Source organism: Chelonoidis abingdonii, chromosome 19 (genome assembly GCF_003597395.2).
Source record: "Chelonoidis abingdonii isolate Lonesome George chromosome 19, CheloAbing_2.0, whole genome shotgun sequence".
Taxonomy (NCBI): domain Eukaryota; kingdom Metazoa; phylum Chordata; order Testudines; family Testudinidae; genus Chelonoidis; species Chelonoidis abingdonii.
The window spans coordinates 8616874-8640451 of record NC_133787.1 but is presented as its reverse complement, the minus strand read 5'-3'; the positions used below and the strand labels follow the sequence as shown (position 1 = coordinate 8640451).

Below are 23578 nucleotides of genomic sequence, written 5' to 3'. Positions count from 1 at the left end.
TAGCTCACGAAAGCTCATGCTGAAATAAATTTGTTAGTCTCTAAGGTGCCACAAGTGCTCCTGTTCTTTTTGGAGATACAGACTAACACAGCTGCTACTCTGAAACCTTTCAGAAATAGTCCATAGGTTATAGTTCAATGTTTATAGTCAGGGTGATTCCAGATTAGGACTAGAGATCTCAGTCTTGGGTTTAATCTTCCCCTGCATGAAGCATCAAGCAGATATGAGATAAAAAGGATCAGGACCCTAGACATTGTTATATAGTTTCAGGTCTGCTTTGGCAACTCGGAATCCTCTGGCGAACAATAGCCAATTTTGGAGATTTTGAAGTAGACCTATTTCCTAAGCATCACCAGTAATTAGCTGCACAGATTAACATATGGAAATATATCCATTAGGCAGTCTGTCACAAACTTTAAAGAGACATCTAGACAATGACATTATTTCACCCAAGATTCATCTAAATGTTAATACTCCTTTTTGATCTCCGGATCAATAGATACAGTGACAGACAGAAACTGTCTGATTACATGGCTAGCATTTTGCTGACAAATCACTTTTTAGTGAAAATTTTCATTTAAAATAGGTGTGAACCTTTTTCAATATTTTCCCCAAAACATCATAAAAAAATCTTCATTTTACCAAAAACCAAGTTTTGAGCAAATGAAAAATGTCAATAGCTGGTTTAATACAAAAATTGCAGGAGGATTTTAAAAAAAACCTCAAGAAAAATTAAAACAAAAATAAGGGGTCAGCATCAAACCCTTTGAAACTAAAACAACTTCAACATCTGGAATTTCTTTCCCCAAACTAGGCTTGCATTTCTCACAATCCTGGTCATTTTTTGCGACTCTTCAAAGAGGACATGATTGGGCCCAAGAGCAGGATTAGGAGATGCACTTTTCTACAGTTCCCTGGTGTGATGTGTATGTTATATTTTTATGAGGAACATAAATGATTATACGTTGGTGCACTTAGTTCTGCATTCACTGTGCGGCATTGAAAGCCATTTCACATCAGAGCAGAACGAGCTCCTTAAACTCACAACCTTAAACCCACTTGATTGGTTCACTGAGTCATCTGATGAGAGCAGACAATTCCTTCTTTGCACTCAGTTACAGCCTTTTACGGCTAACCCAGGAACGTAAGACTGGCAAGTGCTCTGGCCAATAACATTGATGCCTAAACCTGACGGGGAGGTACAACCCCAGCACACAGGAATATGTACTTTCTCAGACATACAGTTTGATCTGATCCTCAATGCCCTACCATCATGCCAGATTTTACCCTTTTCTGTCTTAAAGTCCTTGCTACTGGTATTAGGATTACAGCATTGCCAAATTGGGGGGCTGGTTTTTCACCTTCAGCTGCTTCTCAGTAAAGGCACATGACCAAGAGGAATTTTTAGTGACTCTTTCCCTGCTGCTGTGCTCAGAGGCGGAAGTGAAGGGCATCTGAAAGCGTGAGAACGGGTGTCTGGACAAGGTAAATTACTATGAGTTCTAGCAGGGTGTTTTTTTGGTGGGCGTGACATTTAATGTGGTTTTGCTCTGATCAATCAGCTGTGCTTGCTGCAAACAAAAATCTGCTGCCAAGAAAGTTGTAGCTTCAGAGAGCTTTCCCTTTCGCCCCCCAAATTCCATCAACGCGAAACTTGTCACGAGACCCAAACCAAATGGGGAATTTGTTTTTACAAACTTGTTTAATTTAAAATTAGCTCCATTTCCCCCTTATGAAATCATAAGTTAAAAAATAAAACCAAAACCAAATCAAAACAAGGAAGCAGTTTTCCAGGGTCACCAGCCCGTCTGCTAACTTTCTGGCCTTGGAAAAAAAGAGAGTTTCATCTTTTGGATCAAATATTTTGTGATCTATCAGTCTGACACAGGGGCTTGAGTCTTTCTGGTGCTGTGTCTGTGGTCTATAAAATATATGGCCAAATTAGCTGCTGGTGTAAGTGGGTGAAATGTTGTTGAAGTCAATTGAGTGGCACTCATTTACAGCCGCAGGAAATTTGGCCCAGAGATTTTTAAGCGGGACAGGCAGGTATTGCACGTGTGATATTTACCCAACTGACCTTTTCAGTCAAGGAAAATCAGTGCTGGTGAAAATGGGGCATTCTACAGAACTGGCACTGAATGAGCAAATCCAGTGCAAACTTCTGGAGCAGCCCCAGAACCTGTTTAACAGTGTGTCCACCAGCTGTTTGTAGCAAGAAGTGGGGCTCAGTCTCCATGAATCATTTCTTTGCTTCCCGCTGGCAGGCCAGCAATGCTAGCTGTGGGGTGGCTTTCTGTAGGGTGACCAGACAGCAAATGTGAAAAATCAGGACAGGATGTGGGGGGGGGGAATAGGAGCCTATATAAGAAAAAGACCCCAAAATCAGGACTGTCCCTATACAATCCGGACATCTAGTCACCCTAGCTTTCTGAGACAGGCATTTGTTTACTAGGAACTAAGCTGAGACTCCCAACACTCATTTCACATGGGCAACTGAATTCATGGAGATTTTTTAAAGTCAAGATGTGTTACTGAAGGAAGTCTCCACCCTATTTCCACACTATATTTTTTCACATATTAGTATACCAAATCCCACTGATTTTAATAAGCCAATCTGCACTGTATCGCTGATCCTAACAGGTTTCCTGAAACTTTTACTATGGCTACCTTTCCCTTCCTGAATCTGTGTATTAACAAGCCAGGATTAAAAATATTTTCATTGGCGGAGCTCCTAGAAAATGAAATGCCACTCACTGTTTATACCAGCTGTTGGGATACTATGCCGTTTGCTGGGATTATGGAAAATTAGGATTATTACACTGCGCAAAAGTTATTAACAGAGCATCCTGCTACAGAGAATATTATACCGCATAGTAGGAATATTACCCCAAGTGAATGGCCTCACTCTCAGATCAAAGGGAGAACTCTGATGTTTCCGTTTGCATTTTAATCAGGGACCATCTTTTTGTTCTGTTTGTACAGCACTAGCACAATGGGGTCCTGGTCCAGTACTAGGACTCCTAAATGCTACAATAGTACGGCAGATATGTAAAATAACAGTAAAGGGAAATAAGCTAGTTTGATACATAATTTACTGTCCTGAAACACAGTGTGACAAAATTCAGGTAAAAAATCTTGTGTTATAACAACTGGAATGGGTCTCTGTTGAAACTGACTATAGCAAAGAACTGAGTCCCTGCTTTTCAATTTGGTAACTAACTTGGATATTTAAACTAAAAATGACAGCCTGTGTTAGTTTTTTTCATAAGTATGAACTGACAGCTGACAGATGCAAAAGGTATGATGAGGCAGGAAAGATGATGAATTACATATTGTACAGGTGTACCTACCGGGTGGGATTTTCAGAGTGCTCAGCTTTGGCCTGACTTCTGTTTGAGCTCAGTGGCGGAAGTCAAAATGACTTTACTGAGAGTAGTCCAACACAGAATGCTTTTGAGAAACCCACCCACTGTTGCTAATAAGTTTTGTGGTCATGGAAGTGTGTTCTGTGAAAAAGATGCAAGGGGATGACAAAGTGCTGCTTACCTTCAGAGTTGTTTTTCGCATGTACAGTGTAATTCCCAGATTCCCCTGTGGAACTTCCAATCTTTCAACCTAGGAGAAAGTTTAAAAATCCCACCAGCTGACTTGTGCTGAGAGCCAACATAAAGAAAACTGGGTACGTGCTCACTCAACGATAGCAGAGTGCGCCAGGATTAGAGCTGAGGGAATATCTTTGACTAACTGTAAAAGTGCTGAAAAATGAAAAAAATATATGATTAAAAAAGGAAGTCAGCAGATCTGATTTCAACCATTTCAAATGAAATGTTTTGACTTTTTATTTTTAAAGAGTGGTTCATTAAAATGTGTTTCATTTTTAAAAGCGAAACCAAAAAGTAAAACACACCAAGAAAGAAACATCAAACTGATTTTTTTGGGGAGTTGAACTAAATTGGTTGACTCAAAATGATTTTTTTTTTCAATTTGGAAACCCCAAACAACTTCAGTTTCAGCTTAAATGGAGCCATTCACTCTCTCCCCCCTACTCCCAGTTCAGCCCCGAACCAAAAAATCTATTGCTTGTTCGGTTCTAGTCAGGATACCACACACCCCTTCTGCACCATGTTTTTGTTTGGGTGTTTTGGTTTTTTTAGTTTTTTTTTTTTTTTTGTTCGTTCATGTGGAAGTAGCGTGACCAGATGTCCCGATTTCATAGGGACAGTACTGATTTTTGGGTCTTTTTCTTATATAGGCTCCTATTACCCCCTACCCCGTCCCGATTTTTCACTTTTCCTGTCTGGTCACTCTATGTGGAAGGTGACCTATTTCTTTGCAGTTTAAAATCACACTCTTCTTTTCTCTCCCCTTCCATATACCTAGTTACCTAAGAAACTCTCTTTGGGTGACATTTTCAAAAGCACCTAAGTGACTTCGGGACACAAGTCCTTGGGATTTAGACTCCTAAATCACTCTGGCAATTCTAAAATTTCCATCCTGCATACATACAGATAAGCACCTCTAGACAGACCAATAGATATTTCAGCACAAATCTCAGAACTGGTTGTTATTTATATTTGAGCAGTGTCTGAGTGCCCCAGTTGGGGACCCCTTGTACAAACATATGCTGAGAGATGGTCCTTGCCTTGGAGAGCTTGTGTACCCTACTGATTAGTATGTGGTACATTCCCCACCCCCCATGCACCCAAGCCAGAGAGGATAAGATGCTGTTCCAGCCCCCAGCTAGCAAGCCTGGCTCTTTAGCTCCCAGCTCTGCGGTCCCAGGTTCTACCCGTGGTGTGTTAGAAAAAGTTAAATTAGTAGCTACAGAAAACAAAAAGTTCAGTGTGCCTCGATCAGATTATTATTAGATACACGCTCTCCAGTAGCTGAGGCTTTCTTTCTGCATTGGCAGAGGCTGGACTAGATGATCTGATAGGAATTTTCATCCCTAGCACCAATGATTTGCAGATTGTTTTTCTTGGAAGTTTTGGTCCATGTTTGTGTGTTTGATATTAATGTTAGAATTAGCCAACCAAGCTATAGTAGTGATATGATTAAGATGGGAGACTAAACAGTCTTATCATTTGAAAATATACAAGACCTACCAGTCATCTCTGGGGAAGGCTGGTAGAATTCAATGCAAAAGGAACATTTCTAAGTATCCTGGTGATGCTGATCAAAACGCACCAGTGTGGAGACAGGATCCTGAACTGCAACTACATCCATTTATAAAACAGTCTGTGCAAAAGGAGGGAGCCTGTTGTGTCATTCGGCATTGATCTAGACTCCCTGCTGAAGTGGAGGCAGTATTTCCACTGACTTCAGTTGAGGTTAGAGCAGGCCTCAGCATGCCAATACTTGGAACTTCCAAATCTGCCAGGTGTCATGCATCTCACACCAGACTGATGTGATGAAGCTATGAACTGGCCACTTTATCTACTCTTCTGACTGCCAGGTTTTCTTCATCTTAACTGAAACAGGTTCACTTAGGAGATTGTGCCTGACAATGATGGAGAGATGTTATCAAATTTCCTCTCTGCATGGGGTTGATATTATCTGATTGGTGTTAATAAAAACATTTCTGATAGTTGTGGTTTGTTCTTCAGCAGTCAAGCCATACAGTCTGCAACTGGTTCCTATTCCAAGTCATGCAGTTGCTCATGGCTTAAATTGGTTTTGGTATGGAGATAATTCCTTTGTATTTATATTTAAGAAGCACTTTCACAAAAGCCCACCTTCTGAGAGCTTGACTGACTCCTGGGCCGCCCACCACAGTTTGCTGACATTGAATGGCTTTCCCAGCAAGGCACACTGTAAAGCTAGGACTGTGGCAAGAAGCATATGTAGGGTTACAGAATGCAAACCTAGTGACAGTCTCACAGGGAATTTCAGGATTATTTTAAGTAGATTTTTTGCATGACCTTTTATCAGACATTTCTCTGATTGAAACTGTTCAGGGGTAAATGTTTTAAGATATAAGAATATCACAACAGAGGAGCAGGGGAATTTAGATATTGGAAAGTAGTAAATTCCTGTCCTCTTCCCATTCCAGGAGTTCAGCCGTGCTGAAGAGAACTCGGTTCAGTTTCATCCCCTGGGCAAAGCTGACTTGGGCTTTCCAAATTGGCCGACTTGGTGGGTTAGCCAAGCTGGACAGTGTTTGCCTTCAGGACCCAGTGTGCTATATTCACTGAGCCAGGCTCCACCAGCGTGAGCTCAAAACACTGTACGACACTGATGAAGGTTTCTCATGGAGGAGATGAGAGTACAAAGAACCAAATCCAGCCTCCTCTTTGCATTATCTAAAGCCTTGAAGTGAAATCCTGGTCTCAATGAAATCAATGACCATCCTGCCCAGTGCCTTTAATGGAGCCAGGATTTTACATTTGGATTTTTATTTTTTTGTGCAGAAGAAAGGAGCTCGGTTTAACCACCTCTCATGCTCATTAGACCTGATCATTAGGGGCCTGATTGGTGAATTTTCAGCAGGTTCTCACCTTTGAACTCAGGGTGTCTCTGAACTAGAAATCTATCCATCGGGGGACTTCAGTGTAGGATATTGAATGACTTTCTTTGGTGCACAATGTTCAGTCTTTGCTTTAAGAGATAATGATTATAAATCCCTTAAAGGCTACACTTGCTTTGCCAATAACAATCTCATGATTGTTAGTGTTTTTTCTCTTTTATAACAAGTTTTCAGCTAGAACAACAAAACCACCTCCGACTAACAGACTTGTTACAAACTTTGCTGTGCTTTGTGTATGTCGTGACTGTCTCCAGAACAGACCATGCTCACATACCTGGCATTTTAGGTGCTGAGGATGGCAGACAGCTCTGATCTCTGGATTGGCAGCGCTTATCTATTTCTCCAGTCGACATCTGAGAAGATTGTCCTGCCCTCTCTTTATGGAAGCTCCCACCAGAAATCTAGCGTGTTCAAGGCCCTCAAGTTGGCGTTAGCAGGTATGTGACATTGGAATACAAATAGAAATGTCAGAGTGTCTTATTTCTTTACTTGCTACATTAATTTTCAAGGGATTTGGTGCTTGGGGAAAGGTGACATTCACAACACAGGGAATTTTTTTAGGAATCTAACTGCAATTTCATGGGTCATATCCCATCCTTTGCTATTAATTTCATTGAAGACTGTAGACTTCTTAGGGCTTTTACAGAGAAATTCAAGTCATGATTCTCCAAGGCTTGAATTCAAGCACTGAGACAATCAGAATCCTTGTACCTGCTGGATGACTTACTGTCCTATAGTAAAGTGAATCCTCCTCTCTCCTTTTCATTGCAGCACTAGGCAAAACTGAGGTCACACTGGTTAAATCAGAACTCTGCATTGATAGCACCAGACATAGACACAGATATGTGCACTCCATATATAATATTCATAAATTATTTGTGCTGCAACAGCACCCAGAGGGCCCAAAGGAGACTGGTTGCCATTGCGTTATGTTTTGTGTAGACACATAGGAAGAGATTGTAAACTCTTCAGGGAAGGGACTGTCTAAATAGACAAGAGACAATGGGTGGGAGAAAGGATGCATTAGTCCCATTTCACAGATGGGAAATTAATGCACTGAGGGATTAGGACTCCAGTGGGGCTACTCACATGCTTAAAATTAAGCATCTGCTCAAGTGTTTTGCTGGAGCATGATTAGAAAGCTGAGCACCCTGCAGGATTGAGCCCTAAGGGTTGTGGCTGAGTGGGGAATGGAACTCAGTTCTTCTAAAACCAGCTCCAATCCAGTGCCTAAGCTACAAAACCATCCTTCCTTTCTCATGACCACCCTTCTCAGTATCTTAGCTGTTGATATACCAGAGGGAAGAGATCACCACTATTCTCAGGTTCCCAATCAGTATCTTTTACAACTTGGATCACAAAGTTAGCAAATTGCTTAGAGTCCAGATTTTTTTTTATTTTTGTTTTAAAACAATCATTGAAACCTAGACAGGACAATTTTAGCCCCATCCAATGTCAGTGGCGTTTCAACAGAGAGGAATTTGGTCCAGTCTAACTTTTCCTTGCAGTAGACCAGAGCAGCTGGTTACAACAGCTGACCTGACTTTTTATTCCTGGGTTCACAATTGCAGCCCAGTGATGAACCTCACTCATCCTGCATTAGAAAACGAGACTTGTCAAGTGTGGGAAATTCTGGGTATGGGAAAAATTACCAGTGAAAAAATACCTGGGGCAAATGACGGATGATTTTTATTGGCTTCCTTTTATCAAACATATTGACCCAAATTCTTTACTGGTGTAAATGGGCACAGTTACATTGGCTTTGGTGGAGTTGAGCCCATTTACACCAACACAGGATTGGTGCTACAAACAGCAGAAACATCTCAGCTGTGATCCTTTGCAGCCTATTGAGTCCCTGGGTAACAATAATTTAAACCAGCTATCACATTTCATGAATATCTCAGTGTCAATCATTTACTGTACAACCCACTCTCCAGTGTGTCCTTTAACTGGGTTTCTAGAACTACAACCTGCCTTTTCTTACCAATCTAACTATATCGGGCCAGATTCATTGGCACGCTCCAAATGCTTTGTGCTCCTCCAGTGACACAGAGCAAACAACCTGGCTCGATTGCCTGGTTAGGCCAGGTTTATGGATTAACTAAGGTGGTGCAAAGCAGCCAGATAGTACTGGTGAATCTGGCCATAGATGTGAACAAGAGCTCTGCCCATTTCTGTATTAACAGCACTGCATTCTGCACTGTGCAGCCAGACCTGAACAGGGAATGAGACCTGGGTATTCAGAGCAAATAATCCCAAAGTCATCTCCTAAGCAACAGCCATAAAGATAACTTGTACGCAGTTCATTACAACTTTCCGTGTTTGTACACTACGTGCTTTACCCAGATCAAACTCTTGTGCAAACGTCAGTTGAATCAACCTCTTTGTACTCCTGATAAATGGAATGAGAAGGCAGAGATACAGGGCAAAGGGCATTTATTAGTAATAACAGCAAATTCGAATGCCTCTCTCCCCAGATGTCCCAGTCTTACATCCGTTCCAAACTTGACCTTGTGATGCAACCTGAAATGCATAAAGGATCTCTGTGGTACATCACAGCAGGGCAAAAGCCTCGTCGTTCATGTAAAACAAAGAGATCCTAGAGGTGCCGGGGCTGAACTCGAGTGCTCTGGACTAATGAGGCACAAACAGATCCACTTTGACATAGGCTGCTGACCCGAGACCTGGCACAGATATTTGTTACCTTGATATAGCTGATTGAATTCAACCCTACATTGAGAGGTGTGTGAAGGAGGGGGTTGACTTTGGCTGACTACATTAAGGGAAAAATTTCCTTGCCTTGTCTGCATTAGATTTTACATCGAGTTAGCTATCTCTGTGCAACAGACACATCTGTTTGCAGCAAAGACAAAGCCTCAGACAGAGGTTTTAGATATAGGGTTTATTTACACTGGCTGAGATTTTCAGAGCTGCCTCAGGGATCTGGATCTGGACACAGTTTCAAAATCTCAGCCACTATGTATAAAGCCAAAACACAAGAGAGAGAACAAGAGGATAAAAGGATAATTTCACAGAAGGTGCACGACTGGAACCTTACTAAGGGTTGGTCTACACTAGAAACTTTTTCCAGTACAGCATTGTCGCTTCAGTGGATGATTTTTAATGACATTTCTATACTGGCAATAGCCCTAGAGTAGACAAAGTCTTTTTGCTGGTATAGCTTATTTTGTTCAGGGAACTGGTGTACACTAGACTGGTGATGGCAGTCATATCGAATAGCAATACTGGCAAACCCTTTCTAGTGTAGACAAAGCTGAAGAAGGATTGGGGTTGCAAGCAGAAGCTGACAGGTAAAATGCTATGTGGTATCTCATCTATACTTTATCTCGACAGCAGTCTGGGCAGGTGGGAGAGGAACACTCCCTCTTTAATCTCCTCTGAGGTAAAGTCTACCTACCCTGTAGTTAGATTTTAAAGTTAATTCACCCGTTTAGCATAGTTAGTTTCTCCTGTTGGGCTTGTGACACCAGCAGAATTACCTGTTGCTGACACCCAGTGCAGCTGTACATGGATGGTTTAACTGAAAATAGGACAAACTGAGCACATAGCATTGTTACACTGGATTTCTTGGCTGATTGCAGCGCCTCTGTTTTCAGCAAATGTATTTCTCCCACTGCTGACCCCTGCTGTTAGTACTGGGTAATTGTGCGGGTGCCCAGAGTGCACCCTGCATTGTACATTAGATATAATGAACGGTCTCTCCCTGTTGCAGGGAGTCAACTGACCCCCCTGTCTGTGAACTGCAATATTAATGGAACTCTAACAGATTTAGCTGTGGGATAATTTGGACTGAATACTTCAGTTCAAATGGGTTGCATGCATAGTACATGGCCAGTTAAAGCTTACCTCTTTCCTCCCACTTTCAAATACAAGCTCTCCAACCCAGAATAATTTATAATACAGTAAAAAAAAAACTACCAAACACACACAGAGAAAGGCTATCCAGGCACAGGTCTGTCACCAAAAGTTCGAGGAGCCATACAGTGAGTCACCACCCAGGCAGAGTTCATGTTGACAATCTGTTTCATGGCAAGAAACTGAGTCTGTCCGCCATTCTGTGCCAGATTCCACAGGCAGCCTGCATGGCGTCGACATGCTCAAAGTGCACTGCAGTGAGCCGCACCTGATTATCCAGCTTAAATTCTGCATGCGAGAGAACTGCCGCAAATTCCTTCAGAGCTACCGGGCCGGGTTGTTCCGGGAGTCTCTCCAGAATCACCTCCAAGTCACCCTGTCAATGACAGCCGTACCTGTTCAAGTGGAGCTGAAGGCTGGCAGCGAGCAGCTGGACCGCATGCTGAATGAGGAGGAGCGTTGTTTGGACTGTATCTACAAAGAAAAGGTACATTAGAAGGAAGGATGGTCCGGTGGTTAGGGTCGTAGGCTGGGACATAGAAGACCTGGCTTCAAGTCCCTGTTGTGCCATGTTTTTCCTGTGTGATCCCGGGCAAGTCACTTAAGGCCAAATAGATAAAGATACTTAGGACCTAAAGATGCAGGTAGGTGCCTAGCGGGATTTTCAGGAGTGCCTAGGTGCCTAACTCCCATTGAAATCTGTGGGAGTTTAATGACATTTTCAAAAGTTAGGTGCTTTTGAAAATGGCATGAGGCACGTAAATACCTTTAAAAATCTAGCTGTTAGCCTCTCTTGTGCCTCAGTTCCCATCTGGACAATGGGGATAATAGCACTGCCCAACCACACAGGGGAGCCGTGAGGTAAATACATGAAAGGATGTGAGTAGCTAAGACGTTATGGCAATGAAGGCCAGGTAAGGACCGAAGATAGATAAATGACAGCCAGAATATTAAATATTTTGCATGTAATACTTGGCACTTCTCTAGATCCTGGGGTCTCAAAGTGCTGAACAAGCATCTGTTAAAGCTCAGCACTGCTGTAAGGCAGGAAATTCTATTATACCCTGTGTATGGAGGGTAAATTGAGGCACAAACAAAGCTGAATTGCCACATAAGTGAATCTGTTAGAAAGCCAAGCAGTGCCGTGTTACACTCATGAGACCATCTTCCCCAGTGTTGCTTTTGCCTCCTCTACATCTCCTCTGAAAGTAGCATTTGGAACAACTCCTAAAAACTGGGGCAAGCACAACCACTGTGAATCACAGGTTGGCAACATGGTTTGAACTGGGACCTTCAGCACCAGGACACAGACCTCTAAAACCTGAGCTGGTAACAGTAGTAGGCTGCTATCCTTGATGTGGACCCTATCCAGTTGAGAGAGATGCAAGTTTTACATGTGTCATACCAGCAACTGGCTTGAATGGTCTGGCAAATGATTGCTCAGCGTTCCTGAATAGTTTCCAAACCTTGCTAATGATAATAGAGGCTGCTGTCTTGGGATCTTCTTAGCTCACTAGAGTATAGGGCCTGTGAAATAGATTAAATAATTGTATTCTGTCTCCTGTTCCTTGCCTCTGTGCTGCCTTTAGGTGCTTATTTCACCTGGAATTTAATTTGGACTAGCTCAGAATGGTAGCTACTAAACATCTTCACTATCCCAAAAAAGAGATACCTATTGTACCTACGGGGGGTGGGGGAGGAGGCACTTGGGATACATCTCTGGATTGCTTTTTTGCAAGGAAATGAAAGGCAAACATGTCATTATGGGAGATAACAAGAGGCTGTATTATGCATCCTGTCAGTTTTTGCCTGCTGCTCCTTTCCTAGTCTTTTTGCTGAATTAGCAGATAAGCCAAGAAAAGATGGACTCATTCTCTGCTTGCAAACCTGACTCAAACTGACTCAATTGGTGTAAATCTGAAAACCCCAACAACAGAGCATGCTCTCACCTGTGTGTATGTACCTGCGTGGTACTAAGGACCATTAGCTGAAAGGAAAAACTCGTGTAGTGACTCATCTTCACTCTAATGTGTAACCTAGTGGTTAAAGCAGGGCACTAAGAGTCCAAACTCCTGGTTAACCCTGGTCAGAATTTTTTTGCCAGAGTGCCACACTGTTTCATTATAATACACACAGGAAGCATTTTGGTCTAGAACAGACAACATGATGTTTCAGTCAGTGATAAGTAGCTGCTGCCCATAATGATTTTTAAAATAAAATAGAATATTTCAGGTATTACGACATGAGACACGGTGGTTGAGGTCCTGAAGAAAACAAAAGAGAACAGAAGAACAGTTCTGCAGACTACAAAAGCTTGTTTCTCCCACCAACGGAAGTTGGTCCAATAAAAGATATTACCTCACCTTCCTCATCTGTCTCATATCCTGGGACCAACATGGCTACGATCACACTGCGAACGACATATCATGACATGTCAGTAGTAGTGACTTCTGACATGGTATGAAATAATGGAAAATTATCAAAAAAAATATACAAATGAAAAAATAAATTAAAATAAATTTGGAAATGAAATTTTGCCATTTTGAAACAAAAGTTTTCCTCAGTCACAATTATTTGGAAATTCTGTTTCATGACAAATTTCAAAAAATGTTTGTTCCATTCCAGTTCAGAACAAAAAATAAATTTTGAAGTGTCAACATTACCCATGAAACAAATTCTGAGATGCAGCCCGCTCTATTCCTGGCCTGTTTTCCCAGGTCTGCCACTTATTCTTTGAGCCAGATCCTCAGCTGGTGCAAGTCAACATAGCTTCATTGACTTCAGTGGAAACTGGAGTTCTGGTACTATCAGTAATGAGCTTCCCTCCTCTTTATGATTTATTTATTGAACCTGTGTGGGTGGAAAAATAGTATAGGGGAAAGTTTGGGGAGAAAAGAGCCTTTTAAAATGGAGATTATTTAGAGCAAATTCATAGACTGTAAACTCATAAGGGACTATTAGATCATCTAGTCTGTCCTCCAGTATATCAGGCCATAGATTTCATCCAGTTACAGCTGTATTGAGCCCAGTAACTTGTGTTAGGCAAAGCATGTCTTTCAGAAGGGCATCTGGTGTTGATCTGACAACTTCACGAGAAGGAGAATACACTGCCAATGACTGGCACTGTTTGCCTTACAGCCCGACCGCCTGAGGGACGAGGAAATTGCAGAGCTAGAGGAATCTTTCAGGAGCCTGACTTGTCGACAGCAGAGCAACAACACGACCCCTTCAAACAACTGCAACTCTTTGAACTCCTCATCTCTGTCTTATTGTTCAGGGGGGAGCTCTCTGCCCCCAGGCGCCACTTTCATCTTTCAGGAACAACAATTTGGTGAGTGGTTAGAACTGAGCTGTCAGAATCTTAAAGCCCTAGTCTTCGGCTTTTCAAACCCCATAAAGGAAAAAGCTTAGGGAACCAATGACTGGTTCTGGATGAGTGAAGAATAGAATTTCCCAGATTATGATCATAGGAACATACGAGTTGCCATACTGGGTCAGACCAAGGCAGTCCTCCGTTTCTGACTGTGGCCAGCACCAGGGGCTGCAGGGTATAGCTACATCGTAGTCAGGTGGTGTGATTGTAGCCATACCCAGTGAGCTTTGATGGAGCTCGTTTGTTAAAAACAGCAGCATGGGCCGGCCACTCAAGGACAGTCCAAGTCCAACCCAGGACATATTGGGTAGCTAGCTGGTGCCACTGCGTCTACACTGCTCTTGTTATTTCAGCTAACTCATGCTGCAATCACAGCTCCTGACTGCTGCCTAGACTTATGCTCAGAGGAAGGCGCAAGAAACCCCACAGTAGGCAGTTGTGGGATATAATTTACCCTGAGGGAAAGGTTCTTCCCAATCCCATTAATGAGAGGCTGGTTTATAGTCATAGCGTTAAAGGGCAGAAGAGCCCACTAGGTTATGTAACCTGACCTCCTGCATACCACATGTCAGCACCCGCACACTGAATCCAATAACTGCAATGAGACCAAAGACTCACAGCCCACAGGAGAACAGACAATTATGTGCTATAGGCAGAGAACAGAAGGCACCCAGATGCACCAGAGCCCAAGGCCCCCACAATAGGAGGGAAATGATTCAGTGAGAGGTACCCAGATAATCCTGGCAAATGACCTGCACATCCACACTGCAGAGGAAGGTGAAAATCCACCAGTCACTGCCCGTCTGAGTTGGGGGAAAATTCCTTCCCAGTCTCTCAGATAGTGATCAGCTGGACCCTGAGCAAATGCGCAGGAATCAGGCAGCCAAGCACCTGAGAGATAGAAAGAAAGAGAATGCTTGGTGCCACCTTGGAGCCCTGGCTCATGCCAGCCAGTGTCCCATCTCCAGCCATGACCTTCCCTGAAGCAGGAGGGTTTATATCCCACCCAGACTCTTGGGTGCTTTAAACTCCTCACTGCTGTAACTCCGGGTCATACTTGCAGCAGCAGAAAAAGACTGAATGAAAAACAGACTGGAGTTTTCCTCTGCAACATGCAAGTTTGGTCAGTCAGTGGCCTGGCTTAGCTCTGGGAATAGGAATAAATTACCCCTGTGAGCGACATTAGTTACCGTGACATAAGCGCCAGTGTGGACAGCTTCTCCCGCCATCATAGCTACTGCCGCTCGCATGGGGTGGAGTAGTTTACCCAACGGGAGCAGCTCTCTCCCATTGGCTTAGAGCAGCTACATTGGAGAGCTTATAGGGTGCAGCTGCATTGGTGCTGCTGTAAACACTCTAGTGCCCTGGAAAAGTAAGAGGAAGATGTTTCCATTTTCAGAGACAAACCCATGCCTGAAGTTGGGGCCCCTGAAAATAAAGGGCTAATGGCACTGATTGAGCAGATTACCATCCAGGTCTCCCCTCACAGCTCTGCCACTGTACCCCAACTGTGAGCTACTGGATCCCTGCTCTTCCAGTCTAGGCCCTCTCCTGAGCACAGAGATTTTTGAATGGTCTCAAACTGCAATATGGGTTTGTGGGATGCACAGCAGATCCTACCTGGGTCATTGCTGAGTATGATTTAGCCCCATATAAGGATTTTACAGGTAAAAAGCAGAGTGGGATCTGTCCTCCCTGATTCACTATTTTAGGAGTCAACAGCTATAGAAGGAAGCTGAGAGTTTTTAGAAAAGGAACAGAGAAAAATCAGAAATAAGAGCCTGAGGGTTTTAAAAGGGCCAGGGCTGACAGCATAAGGTAAAGGGGAACAGCTAAGAGAAAAGTAAACCCCATCAAACAAACGTATAGTTCTGCCCCAGTGTGAGACAGCTTAACAATGTGTGTAGCCAGGACTGGCCTCATGGGGCCGCTCTAAACACATGACTGCCTTGGACATCAAGCTGGAAAAGTCTTTACCAAGTACAAATAGGGTGACCAGATGTCCTGATTTTGGGGTCTTTTTCTTATATAGGCTCCTATTACCCCCCCCCCCCGTCCCAATTTTTCACATTTGCTGTCTGGTCACCCTAAGTACGAACTCTTTCCTGTACATAGGTCACTATCCTCTAATCTTGATAGCGGGTGCTAGATGCCCGAAACCAGAAGATGGCACATTTTAACAGTCACAAATCATTATTAAAAATTGCCACTTAGTGAATATAGCACTGTCCTTTGGAATGAATGGACGCAGAATGTTCATTAGTATAAATTGTGGACTCAAACCCTTCCCTGCTCAGCAGTCTTTGTAAAACATGCACCCTGCTCTCCTCACATAGTCACTACCTGTAGATCTAAGTTACCATGGACGTGACCTCTGATATTCCCAGCCCCGCCGAGGAGAGAAGCGATTCTCAATGGTAATGACTCGTCTGCTGATAGCAAAACACTTATCCTCCATTTAAAATCCACATTCAGGGTGAATCCGAAACACATACAAATTATATCAGGGCTGCTAATAATGCCGCAGACGGCAGCATCCCTTTGTATTTTCTATTACAACCAAAGGTACAAGCGAAAAGCTGCTAGGAAATGCTAAGAGTAATTCTACACCGTGCTTGTAGAGATCCCCAGGATCACAGATACTGAATGGTGGATTAGCACTAATGTAAGAATCTGTTATGAACAAATTTCTATGGCAATGATTTCAAAATCTGAAATGTGTAACTAGAATCAGCTGGCTTTTTACCCTGGAGGGTGGGGGGAAGTTGGTCACAGTATCAGCATTGCTGATTGATTAATGCAGATCAGTTTAGTTGTCATGGCTTCTCTTTCTGCATATATGCTGATGTGGATATATTTCCAGTGAGCACAGATCTCTGTGCATAACTCCCTCTTCATACAGAATTAATCTTTTAAATTTAATACTGGCACTGTGTTGTCCCAGGAGTGAGTGAAAACTCCAGCTAACAAAGGGTGGGTACAACTCCAGGATAGAGTTTAATACATTATACACATTCTCAGTTTTGTCCTTTGGGGGCCTTCATCATACTGAGGTCTCTGCTCCACAAATATTACGTAGCCTTTAACATGGCCTTGTGTTGTGCCAGTGCACTGATGAACTGGGACCCCAACGTGTTAAACACTTTGTGTTCCCATTAAGCCAACAGAACACTCACGCCAGATGACCATCAAAAATTTGCCAAGCTCGTGTCGAAGAAATGGAAGCAGGTGGGTAGGTCTTTGCAGAAGAACTGCCGAGCCCTTCGGGATCCTGTCATAGACAACCTGGCTCACGAATATGACCGAGAGGGATTGTATGAGCAAGCGTACCAGCTCCTTCTCAAGTTTATCCAGTCGGAGGGCAAGAGAGCCACGTTACAGAGGCTGATTGCAGCCCTGGAGGAAAACAGTCTCATAACCTTAGCAGAGGAACTCCTGGGTCTCCACCCTAGTGAAAACGACACATCTTAGACCAGGGATAGAGAAGCCAATGGAACTTGGATCTTGCCTGTTTCAAACAGTTTCCAAGACTCTTGCCGGCCTCCCAGGCATGCCAAGCTCAGTTAACCACCATGGTATCCTGCTAGCGGAGAATGCCCAAGGAAAAGCTGCTGTGCATTTACAGAGTCAGCCTGGGTACTGAATTACTACAGCACTGACACACTTCATTGCCAGGAGACAATGCTGTTTACGGGCTGGGGAGAGTGGCTTCCAACTGGCTCCCAGTCACTACCCCCTGGGGCGACATGTTGCAATGCACCTACCAATGCCACAGCCCATGCATACGGACCGTGCCAACATGGGGAGTGTTAAAGAGCAACTGCGATCTCAGGAAAATCCTTTGGGAAACATTCTACAGGTGCTTAGAAATAATTCTGCTAATTGAATATAGTACACGCTTTGCGGGGTAGCCTCCCCCCCTTTATTCTTCACAAATAAGGACATTTCATGAAAATAGTAACTCCCCTGCTGAAAAGCTTGTCTGCTGTTTCCTTTCTCTTCCCCACTGCAGGCATCTTCGTTACTCTAAGAAAGTTTCAATTCTCCATGCAGCAAACAGCTGCAATGGAACAAACTGCAGGTGGTAAATAAGCAGGAAGATATGGCGAACTCTTCTTAAAGGTGTACTGAGACATCAAAACCAACGCAAGCCGCTACCCACGTGCTGAGTGATGCCACCAAGTAGGCTGCAAGGTCCATTCATCGCATCACCAGCTCTCTTTAAAAACTGGCCTTGGCTTGGCTAGAGATGCTCCAGAATGCAGCACTCTAGGACATCACATACCAGGAGAGTCAGGACTTGCACGGCATCTTTCTTGGGCATGCTGAGATTCTGAGACAGCCAGGAACCAGCTGTGCCTGGGGTGCCCTGTTCACATACTCTCGATTTCAAGTGTCAAGTTTGGGAAAGTGCAAAAAAAGAAGTAGGGTCAACTTCTGCTCTCACTTAGATCATGACAACCCCACTGGCTTCAGTAGGTGTGCCCAGGCTGTAACAAGAGCAGAGTTTGTGCCTTAGCCTATAAAGAAATACACAGCAACATATAAGTGAGCATAAGCAGACATGTATCATGTATCATGTAAATGTCATCATCCAGCTTGCTTTCCTGCGGCATGTTTCTTGTGGCATCCTGGCCGGTTTTTACTTATCTATAGGCCCTTTATTGACTCCATCTAGCCTCCCCCTCTGTAAATGATCACAAACTAGCAGACAGTCCTTGAGGGACATTTCAGATTTGGGGGGAGGGTGGATCTGCCAGTGCATGTACTCATGTAAAGTTGCTCGCTCTACCTCTCAAGGCAGCAGTTCTCCAATGGGCAAGAGCGGATGTCCTTTTAAACCATTTAATGTTTTATCCTATTCCTGTAAAGCACTTCTTGTAACCTTTGTCTGAGACAAAGAAATTCCCTGATCAGGAAGAGCTCAGCCCTGAGATTCAGATGTAGGTTCAAATCAGAGTTCACAGGAGTACTGATCCCCGCCTGCTAGAATGATATTATGTTTGTCATGGTGGTATCCAAGTACCTAGAACAGCGGGGTGGCCAACCTGAGCCTGAGAAGGAGCCAGAATTTACCAATGTACATTGCCAAAGAGCCACAGTAATACGTCAGCAGCCCCCTATCAGTTCCCCCCACCTTGGTCCCAGCACCTCCCACCCACCAGCAGCCCCACCAATCAGTGCCTCCCCCTCCCTCCCCACACCTCCTGATCAGCTGTTTTGTGGCGTGCAGGAGGCTCTGTGGGGGGAGGAGGGAGGGCATAGCAGGCTCAGTGGTGGGTGTGGGAAGGGATGGAGTGGGGGGCCTGTGGCAGAGCCAGGGGGGTGAGCAGTGAGCACCCCCCGGCCCATTGGAAAGTTGGCACCTGTAGCTCCAGCCCCGGAGCTGGTGCCTATACAAGGAGCCGCATATTAACTGCTGAAGAGCCGCATGTGGCTCCGGAGCCACAGGTTGGCCACCCCTGGCCTAGAACAAACAGCCTGACCATTCAATTGGAACCTGAGACAGTCTGCGTTTGGATCCGATTCCAAATCCGCAAGGTCATGAGCGTTCACGGGCAGGGTCTGTTAATCCCAACGGGGCTGTGTGAAGTATACAATTTGGATATGGGATTTTAGGGTACGATGCTGCTCCCATTATTTTGTGATTGGCTTCAAAGGGAGCAGGATTGGAACCTCATTTTGGGCCCATCTCCACTAAGACAGTATTCCTGCTGGTCCCTGGCAGGAGAACTGATGTTACAACAAGCCATCTGACAAAGGGCATTTTAACTAGCACAAACTGGAAATTCTTTTTTTAATATCTATTTTGCAATTGCATTTTCCAGTAGTGGTTCTTAGAATACAAGATGATATACATGCTGTCCTGTCACTGTTTAATCTAACATTCCTAAGCTATGAGGCTGTAGTCTTGCTTAACTGCATGCAGTTTTCTACTCAGATCAGTGCTAGCCATTCTGGGGAGAAAAACCTGCTGACACTCTGCAATCAAAAAATCTACCATTCTATTCCTGAGTCTACCTTAAGTCTGATTTTTTTTCATTGCTCTTGCCATTTTACATTCGTGGATGAAGCATGCATGAATTTACCATCCATGTGCTTTTTATTCCTCTGCCAGTGCTAGTCATGTGTGTTCCCTCTTACTCACACATTTCCTCTCAAAATTGCATTAAGTGTTAGAGTTCTTGGCAGCGCATACAGGATAATATCATTTTTAATAGCATTCACAGGTGTCCTCTTTCAGAGAGGTGAAGTAAGAGGGTTTTCCAGTGGCATGACATAATGGTGCTGTCAGGAGTATGCACAGTGGGTTAGGATCACTGGGAATGGCTATATGTCCTAGCATCTTTTCATCAATCATTCCTTCTAGAATCAGCTGACATGCCCTAGAAATGGTGAATTCTGGCCTCAAACCAACACCTACTTAACCTCCTATCCCACAGTTCTGACTATATGACTTAGTATCATCTGGCACTTTGAACCAAATTCAGACCTAGTGTCAGCAGTGCAACTCTCATGGAAGTCTCTAGGACAAATTCATCATGTGATGTAATGGTATAGAGTAAGCTGCATTAATCTGGCATTCAGTAGCGGTCCAGTTCTGATCTCACCTCTGTTTTATATCAGTGTGACTTCACTGAAGTCTGTGGAATTACTCCTGATTTACACGGATGTGCAAAAAGAGTGTAACTTACTTACACAGTAAAGGGGAAAAAGAGGAGGTGGCAGAAGGAAAAGAAATGACCAGAAATGTGTAGAATACAGAGTGGGGCTGCTTTACCTCACTCTACAGTATGATGAGTGGATCTGGAGGACTAGGGTCCGGTTTCAGGAGGGACCTAGTTTGGTGAGGCTCCAGGGGTTCAGCAATATAAGCAGGGGCCAAGCTGCTATTGCACACACACACTAGATCCTCAGCATGTATAGGTGGCCTGTCAGCAAGGGTAATGAAGTTCTGTTTCCTGTAACTCTGCCATGTCATTTATTGCTAATGAGACACACATCTTCCTGCAAGTTGTTTTTCCTGGTGAACTTCCTTCTTCTCCTTTGGTGTGTTAGGTACACACATTTTTTTGCATACACTTAAAATACCAATGAGGCACAAGTGGGATGCTTCTTTACCACTTACACCAGTCATCTAATGCCCACTTGTGCGATGTATTACACCATAGTTGGCATCACTACTGAATTTTCCGCTGCACCTTGATACTGGTCCTATATCTTAATGGGAATCTGTGAAGATGTAGCTGTGGTTTCCTTCAAGGTCAAACATGGTATTATTTTGAACACCACAGAATGTAACACAGAAATAAAGGCACTAATCAGCTACACAAAAACAAAATAAATGGACAAAATATTAAACAAACAACAGAGATGAGAGGCCAAAGTAAATTCCCAGGGAAAACTCCAATAGGGCTTTTTTTGTGATACAGATTGTTTTTGTAGTGTTTGCAATGTCTCAAATTTGAAACAGGCTCTCTTCAGTCTGGCAGAGGGAAGAAGAGATTGATCCAAACTGGGCTTTAAATGACCTGCTTTGGCATAACTGAGCTAAAGCATTTACATGGCTGTTAAAGAGGAGGATGAAGTTTTAAATGGCCACCATGTCCACTTTGGCATAAAAACGTAACTTTTATATGCAGTGTAGTTGTAGCCGTGTTGGTCCCACAATATTAGACAGACAAGGAGGATGAGGTAATATTTTTACTGATATTACCTCACTCCCTTGTTTAACTAGATTTATGACTTAAGTAAATCCAACTTTGTTTAAAGGTGTAATGAAAGAGAATATCAATCGGGGAGGCAAGGTGGATGAGGTAATATCTTTTATTGGACCTGCTGCTGGTGAAAGAGACAACCTTTCAAGCTTACAGAGATCTGAAGAGCTTAATGTAAGCTCAAAAGATTGTCTCGCTAGTATCCTGGGACCTACACAGCTACAACACCACTGCAAATATCAAATTGGTCATCAGAGGTGTGATTTTCAAAAATCAATGAGAGTTTGGCATTCAGCACTGCTGAAAAATCACACCCTAGATTAATTCTTCCACTTGGAGGAGACACTACGGTGGGTGCTTTAGAAACCATGGTAGATGACAGAAAGATACTCTGCTCTAGCCTCAGTCTGAGCCCATGCCATGTACTCATGATGGACCGATTTATTATTCAAGAGCTGCGAACAATTCCAAGAATAATGAAAAGTTTTCAGTGTTGCCAGTCCCAAGTATTCAGAAATCATGAGTCAGGACCCAGAAATCATGAGATTATAAAAATAATAAATTTGCAGCTCTTTTTATTTGACATCTGGTATGTGCTTTTTTAGGGTTTTACATTTTTAACCTTATCTCTGCAGTCAGGAGGGCTAGAAACTTAAGGTTTGGAGGTTGTGTTTCCCCCCCTCGTCCCCAATGTATGCTGGAATTCTGGTATAGTCACATGATTCTGGGTCTGAGGCTTTAAGAAAAACACCAAATATAAGACTTGTTATAAAATTGAGAGAGTTGGCAACACTGAGTTTTATAGCCAGGGAGTCATTGAACCATGTAAAAATAATACCGAAGTCAGAGGAAAACATGGCTAAGAACAAGACACTTGCACTGTTACTGAGAGGTAGCATTACTGCTTTAGGATCTGGCCCCGTGTCTTTTGTTTAAAAATGGGTCCAAATTTTGGGCAAGTTGAGGTCTGGATCCAAGCTTTGTTGGTTTTCCCTGTCTATATTAAGGGCTAAACCATGGCTGAGGTTTTCCAAACCAACTAGGTGAATGAGTTATGCAACACTTAGTCATTTCAATAAGAGCTGCGTGGCTCAATCCCCTCATCAGGTTTGAAAATCTCAAGCTGAAACTCCAGCTCTGGATTCCCCAGAAGTTCAGCTCCAAATCGAGATTAACAGTTTGCAGCTCCAGCACTGCGGGATTTCAGTGCTGCAGCATGTGCTCCCAACTTACAGCCTTTAACCTCAATAGTATTTGTCTTTTATATCGGAAATCATTCTATTTTTTTCTGACTTTTTCTATAAAGAAACATGTATTTTTGGTGAATATTGATTGCATATATCAGATAATATTTTTACAATGTCTTTAGAAAAAGAAATAAATTAGTTTGGCTTTCTTTGCCTCCGCTTTCATTTCTTACTCAATAAAATTTATTAAAAAGAGGAATATAATCGAGTATGGGATGTTGCAATGGTAAAAAGAAATGAGGGCACCATGGGAAGCTCTGAGCGAATAACTGCCTTCACCAGCTCTGACAACTTATCCACCTGAAAGATCCTCGAGATACTTAGATTGTCAGCTCTTTGGGGCAGGGACTTTTTGTTGTGTTAGCACCGCACCTAGTACAATGGGGTCCTGGTCCGTGACAAGGGCGCCTAAGCACTGTGGTAAAACAAATATAATAAGGAGAATCCTGCTGTCCAGAAACAGGGATGTGCAAAGCCCATGTGGTTTGGATTCTGGTGACAGCTGTGCAAACATCAGTGATTTTTGGTTTGCAGGGTTACTTCCTCCCCAGTTAAATGCTCTGGTTTCCCATCACAACCAAGGTTCAGCATCAAGTTCCATAGAGGTTCTACCTATAATTCTGATGGGCCTGTCAGCAAATATGACCAGAAATTGAGGTTTGTTACAAAGCTTGAAGACAGGCAAAGTTCCCTTAGTTTCAATGCCATGATGTAAGTTGGCCACGTATGTAGCTCACCTCATTGACCACAGTATCTGAGCACTTCACAAACATTAGTGAATTTGTCCTCATAACATCCCTGAGAGGTAGGGAATGATCATCTCGGTTTTACAGATGAG

At 43.3% G+C, this 23578-nt stretch overlaps 2 protein-coding genes across 2 annotated transcripts in view; one reads left to right on the top strand and one right to left on the bottom strand.

Annotated features, from left to right (window-relative positions):
* FBXL8 (F-box and leucine rich repeat protein 8) overlaps positions 1 to 23578 on the bottom strand; it is a 43259-nt gene that overhangs the window by 15778 nt on the left and 3903 nt on the right. The window contains exon 2 of the mRNA XM_032785758.2: positions 2653 to 2677. Within this exon, the coding sequence (XP_032641649.1) occupies positions 2653 to 2677 (25 nt within the window). The remainder of the gene's footprint in view (positions 1 to 2652; positions 2678 to 23578) is intronic.
* Positions 1194 to 22894, top strand: TRADD (TNFRSF1A associated via death domain). Its single transcript, XM_032785759.2, has 5 exons — positions 1194 to 1485; positions 6813 to 6963; positions 10612 to 10889; positions 13541 to 13733; positions 16936 to 22894. The coding sequence occupies exons 2-5, from the start codon at positions 6822 to 6824 to the stop codon at positions 17244 to 17246; spliced, it is 924 nt and encodes a 307-aa protein (XP_032641650.1). The 5' UTR covers positions 1194 to 1485; positions 6813 to 6821; the 3' UTR covers positions 17247 to 22894.